This window comes from Egretta garzetta, unplaced genomic scaffold (assembly GCF_000687185.1).
Source record: "Egretta garzetta isolate BGI_Z169 unplaced genomic scaffold, ASM68718v1 scaffold187, whole genome shotgun sequence".
Classification (NCBI taxonomy): domain Eukaryota; kingdom Metazoa; phylum Chordata; class Aves; order Pelecaniformes; family Ardeidae; genus Egretta; species Egretta garzetta.
The window spans coordinates 11,109-19,973 of NW_009260342.1; the positions used below are offsets into that span (position 1 = coordinate 11,109).

General features: G+C 52.1%; 2 protein-coding genes across 2 annotated transcripts in view; one reads left to right on the forward strand and one right to left on the reverse strand.

Moving 5' to 3' along the window:
- Positions 1 to 8,865, forward strand: part of NCF2 (neutrophil cytosolic factor 2) — a 12,505-nt gene that overhangs the window by 2,414 nt on the left and 1,226 nt on the right. The window contains exons 5-14 of the mRNA XM_009642659.2: positions 1,578 to 1,685; positions 2,679 to 2,738; positions 3,920 to 3,963; positions 4,179 to 4,320; positions 4,625 to 4,687; positions 5,075 to 5,153; positions 6,004 to 6,047; positions 6,768 to 6,919; positions 7,003 to 7,114; positions 7,351 to 7,513. Of these exons, the coding sequence (XP_009640954.1) occupies positions 1,578 to 1,685; positions 2,679 to 2,738; positions 3,920 to 3,963; positions 4,179 to 4,320; positions 4,625 to 4,687; positions 5,075 to 5,153; positions 6,004 to 6,047; positions 6,768 to 6,919; positions 7,003 to 7,114; positions 7,351 to 7,513 (967 nt within the window). The remainder of the gene's footprint in view (positions 1 to 1,577; positions 1,686 to 2,678; positions 2,739 to 3,919; positions 3,964 to 4,178; positions 4,321 to 4,624; positions 4,688 to 5,074; positions 5,154 to 6,003; positions 6,048 to 6,767; positions 6,920 to 7,002; positions 7,115 to 7,350; positions 7,514 to 8,865) is intronic.
- The window catches only part of SMG7 (SMG7 nonsense mediated mRNA decay factor), a 52,027-nt gene continuing 49,243 nt past the window's right edge, over positions 6,082 to 8,865 (reverse strand). The window contains exon 23 of the transcript XR_004842489.1: positions 6,082 to 6,399. The gene's annotated coding sequence lies outside the window, so the exon portion shown is untranslated. The remainder of the gene's footprint in view (positions 6,400 to 8,865) is intronic.

Below are 8,865 nucleotides of genomic sequence, written 5' to 3' on the forward strand. Positions count from 1 at the left end.
TGAACCTGTTTTCTTGGTGAATCAGAGGCCAAGCAGCAGAAGAGGAGCACAGCTTGCTACTTGCACTTTCTCCCTCCCAGAAGTGACCACAGGGCACTCAGCTGCTGAGCAAGCAGTGGCAAATGGTTTCAGCTCAAAAAAATTAGGAACCTGGTACAGGCTGCACTACCCAGTGCCCAACGCTGTAGGGAGATGTAGCCCACAAATCCCAGCTTAGGCCCCTCGGCTAAAGTGGGACAGGTATAACTGCTCTACGCCCTCAGTTTTTTGAAAGTCTTCCCTTTTCACCCCCTTTTGCCCCACTCCTACCTCCATGCAGGCATTCACCCGGAGCATCGGCTGCGACAAGCACCTGGCGGTGGCTTATTTCCAGCGTGGGACTGTGTTTTACCAGAGGCAGAAGTGAGTGGAGGGCTTTAATGTTTTGGTTTTGCTGCTTGTGGAGATGCCAGCCTTCGGCTGAGGATAGCCCCAAGCAGGTTGGTATCCCAGGGGCCAAACCACAACCCCTCGAGGTAAAACAAGCTCCTGTTCATCAGCAGTGCAGTCTTGAGATTAACACCAGCCTTGGAGCGTATCTCCTCCCCCTGGGGTGTCCAAAAACATCATGAGGAGATAGGAGAGACCCAATTAAAATCAAACAAGTTTAAGTAAAGACTTGGAGGCACCTGCGAGGGGTGCCAGGCAGTCAGAGTGCCACCATGAGGTGGTGATGCCCTTGTCCTCTGCTCCACAGCCATGAAAACGCCATCAAGGATTTCAAAGAGGCGCTGGCCCAGCTGCGAGGCAACCAGCTCATTGACTACAAGATCCTGGGGCTGCGGTACAGGCTCTTTGCTTGTGAGGTGAGAAAGACTTGACCAGCAGTTTTGATACCAAAGGGTTGTTCACTGTCTCAAGAAATCTATGGAGAAGACAGCCACCCTCTCTTTGTGCCTTGCAAAAAAGCAAGCAAGCTGGCGCAGTGTTCTGTGCAGTGCCACCACCCTGCTGTCCTCTCCTTCACCACCCTCCTGGTAAGGGTCTGGCTGCTCTAAGAGCTCATTTCCTTGCTCTCAATCCTTCTGGCAGATACTCTATAACATCGCGCAGTTGTATGCCACAGTGGAGGACTGGAAGAAAGCTGAGGAGCACCTGACACTGGCCATAAGCATGAAGAGCGAACCCCAGCACAACAAGATAGACAAGGCAATGGAAGCCATCCTGGTAAGGAGGAGCAGGTCCTACAGCTGCTGTGTTTGCTCATAGCAGCCCCACAGGGAGGAGGGAGAAAAATCCCAGTGACAGAGAAACCACCTTTTAGCTACAGCTTTAGCAGAGCAGGAGAAAAGCACAGCGGGCTGAGCAAAACACAGGCGTGTACTGAGACACGAGTTGGTGGGAAGAGCTTTGGGTCACTGGGGCGGCAGGGACGGGAAGACCGGGTTAAACGGACTATGTCAGGGCTGGGGTCAGGCTGTCATGGTGGTGTTTTGACTTTCTGGAACACATCCTTAACCCCAGAGGCAGAAGGAAGGGGACGTTAAGCAGTCCCTGCTCTCAGCTCTGAAGAGTGCTATGACTTCTCTGTGCTACAGAAGCAGAAGCTCTGTGAGCTGGTGGCCGTTCCCGCAGGGAAGCTGTTTAGACCAAATGAAAAGCAAGTGGCTCAGCTGGAGAAGAAGGACTACCTGGGAAAGGCTATGGTAAGAAGAAATACCTTATTTGTCTGGGCCAAGCCTGTGGGCTGAGGAGACCTGCTGACCACCCTCTCACCAGCCCTCTAGGCTGCTATTTGCTGCCTGGCGAACAGCCAGAGATATGGAGCCATTTTGGGCCTCAGGGATCTCCCCAGGTGTGGAGGGAGGGATGGCATATAGGGGTCTCTTGGGGAGCAGGAAGCCTGCAGGAATAGAGGAGCTAAAAGCATGCTTCTGCAGAGCATGACCTATTTTCAGTTTCTCTCCTTAGCAAGACATGAGGGACAGTCAGTCAGCAACAAGCTGGTAAGCTCCCACTGGAACTCAACTTGAACCAAGATTTTGTTCAGGGAGGGAAAAAAATTAAAAAAAAAAAAAAGCTATTTAAAATCTGACACCTACAAACGACCTCCAGTTCTCCCCCTCCTCCATTTGAAGGGGGCTTTTCAGCTCAGATAAGCAAGCAAGCTTTCCTCCCATGAGTTTGCAAAATCCAAGCACTGGGATATCACCCTTGGGCTCAGGTCCTGGGAGGCAGTGCTCCGCTGGAAAGTGACCCATCGGCTGTGCAGGCACTGGGGAATTGGATGACTGAGAGCCAAGCAGCTCCTCAGGTGTCAGGGGATCCCCAGAACATTTATGAACTTTCTAAATGATGTTTAAAGTTGCCTATAAGAGGTAAGGGCTTGAGTTGGACTCCTTGACTCCCTTCAATATTTGTCATTAAAATATAAAGGGAAACTTTTAGGTTATAATGACTCTAACTGTAGTACTGGTGAGGCTAAGAGCTGAGACCTTGCCACAGCTGAGACTTGAGTTTTGGTGCCAGAAGCACTCAGTCTGTAGTCAAAGATGCTTAGCCTAAAATCACAGCCCCTCTTGAACCTGAAGCATCCTGAGGAACTTGGCTTGGCCAACAGCAAAAGAGGAGGCTGGACATCAGAGGTCTAAGTGAGGTCTGCGAGCACCAAGTCACTACCTGTCTGTCTTTGGCTCTAGGTGGTGGCATCTGTGGTGGATAAGGATGATTTTTCAGGATTTGCCCCACTCCAACCACAGGTAAGGCACCACCGATGGACAGTGTCCTTGGCGAAAGTTCAGGAGGACGTGGGAGTGGGTGTCATCCCACAGCATGCCAAGGGCTCTGGCTTACAGTGGGGAGCAAACAGCAGCATTGCCACCATGAACTTTCTGCTACTGATGTGGGCAGGAGGCGGACACTGCCCCCACGTATCAGCTGCTCTCTCCATCATCGGAGACCAGAGCCCAAACCCACCTACATTTGTGGTTGAGGCTAACCCAGTTCCCTGAACAGGGAAGTAGCAGCCTGGCAGCACATCCTCTGCCCCCGCCATTGCTGCAGGGTGATGGCTTTGGGCAGGGGGCAGTCTCAGACCCTCCCTGTAAGATGCATTGGGTTCATCTGTCTCAGCTGAAGCCATCAGAGAAGCAAGAGCAGTTTTGCTTTATTCTCCATCCTCCTCCCAGCTCACAAAGCCCTTTGCATTTTCATTGCCATTTTCCTGGTGACGTAGCAGCATCTTTCCATCTCTGAAGGCACCCAAGAGTTTTTACAGGAGCTTTTTGAGAGGATATGGGGAAGCGAAGCTGCTGCAGCCTGCAGCATTGCTATGAAAGATAAAGTATGCTCTTCTCAACACAGCCAAGTGTTGACACCATGCTGCAGGAGTCAGGCCTATTTCAAGTAGCTTCTTCAGAGGGTTGATAAATCCACCAGAGACCTTAAATTACCGAGGCAGAAGAGACCATAAAGCACGACAACAGCAGCTGGGAATTTTACAAACACAATAATGGGAAGATACAGGGAAGCACAACTTGCTGCTTAAACCAGCTGATCTCAAATCTATGATCTCAACCCCCTGTGAGCTGAAACCAAAATCACAAGTGAAAACAGAATTGTGCCTTTGAAAACCAACCACAGGTGGAAGAATTTGGAAACTGCTTGTTTGAAGGGAACAAAGCCAGGGATATTCCTCATGGCCCAAAAGGCAGTTCCTTCATGCGTCAGGGTGGCAGAGAGCCAAAAACCTACCACCGCTGGCTGCAAAGCAGCAAAAGACTCCCGGTAGGTTCAAACCATCTGACCTGACACCAGCACAGGGAGGAAGGAACTGTGTAGAGGTGATGGCAGGCGTGGTAGAAGGCTGCAGGACATTTCTGCAAAGCAACCAAAATCCTCCAGATTACTAATAATTTTCTTTTTGTCTTCTTGTTGGCAGGCCTCTGGTCCTCCACCCAGGCCCAAGACCCCAGAAATCCTCAGGTATGTTGGGCGAAGGCTGGACAATGCTGCTAACCTGTGCAGCAAGGTTGGCCCCATCCTGCACCATCACAGCTGAGTGTCCAGCCGGCACCTAAAACTTAGGGGGGGCAGGGAAGTGATTGTAGAAATAAGGAGACAGAGGTCTGGGTTCCCTCTACAAAATAAACCACTGATGTTGCCCACCTTCCTAACCCGGCCACTGCTCCCACACCCAGGGCCCTTGAAGGGCAGCCGCACCGCGTCCTGTATGAGTTCATCCCCGAGACTGATGAGGAGCTGCAGGTCCTGCCAGGAAATGTGGTCTTTGTCCTGAAGAAAGAGAAGGACAACTGGGCTACGGTGATGTTCAACGGAAAGGTACCAGGGGCACACTTGGCAGGAGGGGATGGACAACTGGGTGGACACTGTGAGGTTCTACAGAGGACTTGGAGAGCAAAGCCTTGCCATCAGCACTAAATGAGTTTCTGACTTAAGTCCCTTATGTCCATCCTGGCTTAGGCCACAGGGTTCAATGAAACCCACGCAACTTGCAGCAAGTAACCTTCAAGCCTCAGGGACTCTCCTGCATTCAGTGCAGGGCAAGGACAAGCTCAGCTGCATCCTCAAGCATTGAGTTGCCTCCTTGCCAAGGAATCCCCACTCGTCTCTCCTTCCCCCGCAGAAAGGGATCGTCCCCTGCAACTACCTCGAGCCCATGGAGCTCCAGAACAAGCTGCACATCCAGGTGAGGGGGCCCAGGAAGAGGTGCCTGAGGGAGGGCAGATGCCTACATGATCACCCACCACCTATTCTGGGCCTTCCAGCAGGACCCATACCTGCAACTCCTGCCCCCTTGTAACGCTGGCGTCGGTTCTTCCAGATCATGGTCACCTTAACATGAGCTCAGAGACCTGCAAAATCTGGGCAGATGCTGCGTTGATGGCCCCCTGGGTGGTGGTTGGCAATGCCAGCAAGTTGAAGGGGTAGCAAAGTCACCCCTCCCCAGTTCAAGACCCCAAACAGACCTTGGGAAAACAGTGGGTTGGGCAGGGGGGGTCCACGAGGCAGCAGCACCCCAGGTCCCTTAGGAAGGGTGGGATTGACAGCACTACCTTCCTCCCATCCCGTACAGGAAGAAATCCCTCTTGAAGCTGAGATCCCAGAGCCACCCAACTCTACCGCTCCAGAGAAGCCGCGGCGGCCAGCACCAGGTCAGTGAGGGGAGCTGAAGGGATGGGGGTGCTTTAGGGGCAAAACCCCAGCAGCAGGCTTGAGACAGTCTCCTCAGTGCCATGTCCTCATGCTTTGAGATCAGAGCTGGGGTTCACTTCCGTCTCATTCCCGGGCCCATTTGCAATCAAGGATGTAGAGGCATTGAAGCAGGAGGCAGAGATGGCAACTGCAATGCTGAGGACAGAGTAAAATAGAGCACGTGGGTCCCTGAGGAAAGCAAGTCCCTCCATGCTCTTAATTAGCACAGCAACTAATGGGAAGGGCCTGGGGATAAGAATGGGGCAATTGACCCAGCTTGTCCAAGTCTTGGAGTAGAAGGTTCCTTACAGGCTTGTCCTTAGAGCAGGGCACCCGCGGTGGTTTTAGTGCTGCTGTGAGCTGGGCTAGGTTTGAAGGAGCTGTGGTTGCCCTGGGAAGGGCTCTGGTTTTCAGTGTGGACCTGAGGAGATCAGAAGAGCAAAGACACTAAAACCAGCAGCTCATGTGTTTGGGTTTTTTGGTTTTTTTTTTTTGTTTGGTTTTTTTTTGTTTTTTAAATCCACTCAGGAAAGAGGTCACACCGCCTGAAGCTCCTGTCCCTGTAAGAGGGATGGCACAGACCCCAAACCTCTGCTTGGTGGTTTTATCTAAATCTTATGGATTAACCTCATCACAGCTGATGCTGCATCCATTCAAGGGACCACCGCTGGCTCCAGGGTTGGTTGCTGTTGCTGCAAATAACAACGGGTGTTGAGGAGAAGGGCTGCAGGAGACCTGAATGCGTATTTAGGTGCAGAGCAGCAATGCTTACCCTGTCCCACTTGCTGAGCCATCTTTCTTCTTCCACAGACTTCATTTCTGCTACTGCGACACAGCTGAGAGAAGCAGCAAAGGTAACGTATTGTGAACGCAGATCCCAAGGTCCATGTTACAAACCTGTTATTTATTGCACATTGAAAGGTGCTGGCATGCCTGGCAAGCACCACGGCCCTGGAAGTGTTTCGGGCTTTCATCATTCAGGAGCTTCTCCAAAGTGTAACAACAGGCCTAGGAGCCAGAAGGTCATCAGGACCCAACTAAGGGCTGCTTTTTGGGAAGTCTCCTGCAGGTCCGTTCCCCAGTGGACCCATGGCTGTTAGCAGAGCCCTAGTATAACTCACGTGGCACTTGAGAAGGCAGAAATAGGAGCCAGCTTGGCTGTAACACACATGCTCCTGGGCAGGGTCAGTGCATCAGGAGGTCACACTGGGGAGACAGATGAGAAAACAGCAATCTCAACCCAAAAAAAGAATTGAGGGGGTTGGGGAGTGGACACACCTCAAATTCGGTCACCCAAAAGCCACAATTTGGTTGCTAAGTGCCTAATCTATTACTGTGCTCTCTCCTGGGACAATCCCAGGACTGCCAACCAGCCAGACGCCCAACGATAGCTTGGGTGACATGACCTGCCCCGAGGGAAGTGCCAAAGGCTGCACATGCTAACAGAGGTGTCTCCCTGACCAGCAGCCAGCTGATGCCCCACAGCTCAGACTCGACTCAGGCAACTGTAGTTTCTACGTTCCGGTCCCTCTCCCAAGTTACGCAAGCTCTCACATCCAGTTTACCACCCGCAGGAGGCCGAAGCAGCCCCCTCCCGCCCCCACGTCCTCAAGGTGCATTACAAATACACGGTCGCCATGCACGTCGAGCCAGGCCTCTCCTACACAGAACTCCTGGACCTGGTTTGCAAGAAGCTGGAGCTCCAGCCTGCACACACGCAGCTGAGGTGAGGTGCTGCCCGCTGCAGGCAGCAGGAGCTGTGTTCTCAGGGCTCCCACCCTTACCCCCATGTATCCTCCATGCACCCAGGTACAAGCCTGCGGAGAGCGAAGCACTGGTGGCTCTGAGCACGGAGAACCTGGAGGCGGCTTGGAGCCAGAGCAAGGACAACTGTCTGACAGTCTGGTGCGACATCACGGAGGTCAGTGACAGCTAGCAGTGGCAGCTGCCTCTTCTGCCCGTTCCTGGCAAGAAGCAGCCTTTGCTTTCTTTGCTGCGAGTGCAGGCTTGTGGCTTTCAAAGCAAGCCAGCAACCTCTTGAAAGGCAGAGGAGCAAAGAGCAGGTGAAGCGGAGAAGCAGAGCTTGTCTCTCTCACCCTGGTACGAAGAAAAAGGAGATGCCAAAACATGTCCTTACTGGCTTATTTCCTGCCCTAGGGAGAGGGGTTTTTACCAGACAGCAAACTGGAGGAGTCACTGCAGAAGGCAACGCCGGAGGAGACGGGACCAACCCAAGTTGTAGCGCAGTACAATTATGAAGCCACCCAGCCAGAAGACCTGGAGTTTCAGGCAGGAGATGTGATACTTGTTTTATCCAAAGGTAATTGTGCTCCTTCTGCCACAGGGAAGGGGAGGGACCTCCCCACTCTGGTGAGAACATGGGCCTGACCCTGAGATGCCGAGCGCCTGCAGCAGCTGCTGCTACTCAGTTCAGTGGAAGTTGTAGGTTCCCAACATCTGCCAGTCAGGCCAAAAACTCTCAGGTATTTGGTCAGACACTGGACGCATGTTCTTCAGTGGAACCTACAGGCTTCACTAGGGACTTTGATCTCTTTCCCCAGATCCTCATGTCCTCCAAAGCAAACTGCTTCATGCTGGGGACCTGCAGAGCAACAGCCTGGCTCAGGCAGCCTTCACTGACAGCCAACTTCTCCCCCTGCAGGTTGCAGTTTGACACCTTTAGATGGAAAATACTCAACCACAGGGCACTCTAAGAAAGCTTGCATTGAATGCAAACTCTTTACAAGACAGGTTAGAAAGAAGCTTGCAGGAGGTTGCATGAGCATGAGGCAGCAGGTGGAAGCCAGGGGAAAGGACAACCTAAGGACACACATGAGAGTTGCTTTCCTTCGCATGACTTAGAGCTGTGTCACCAAGCTTCCAGTTTCCAGATTCACAGGGCAAATTTGCTCCACCCCCATGAAGGACAAAAAAACCCAACCCCAACAAAAACCAACAAACCCAACCTCCGGAGCAGTTTCCAGCCTCTGCTTTGCATGCTCCTGACTAACCACAGGGTTTTCAGCTTCCCAGCCAATTCCCTGGAGCCACAAGACAAGCAGGACCCAACATCTGCAAGGCTGCTTTCCACAAGCACCTTCTTCCACCGCCAGCTGCCTTGGGTGCTGTAGCGCAGGCAGAGCTCCTCCAGCTCCACCATGGGCTTCCCACCCGAGCCTCAGCATTATACACACTTCTTCCAACATATCTTCATCACATCCCTGCTTCTGCCACCCCCTTCCCCAAACAGTTTCAAGATGGGAGAGTTTCACTTGAGCTGTGTTTAACTTTACTGATCACAATTTGTTTTTTAAAGGAGATGCCTCATTTTGGCTGCCGCCCCCCACAACAGGAGAATGCTCTTACTCCCATTCCCCTCACCTGGCACCTTTTTCTGGCTGCTTTTATTTTTAAGGGTACAATCTTCCATTAGCCTAAATCCTCTTTAATATTAGTCCTTAGTGCTTCTATGAGAACTGAGGCTGAGACTAAATCCCAGCAAGATCTAGTAAATGTTTTTGAGCTGGATCCTTTCAAGCCTGTGCAGAACGCACAGGAGGAAGGACAAATTATGATACTTCGCTATGTGTAGCTGTATCACTAAATTTGTGCTAGCTGACAGGCTTTGGCAGCAGTACACAAGCAATCACAGTCGTCCCCCCGTCCCCATCC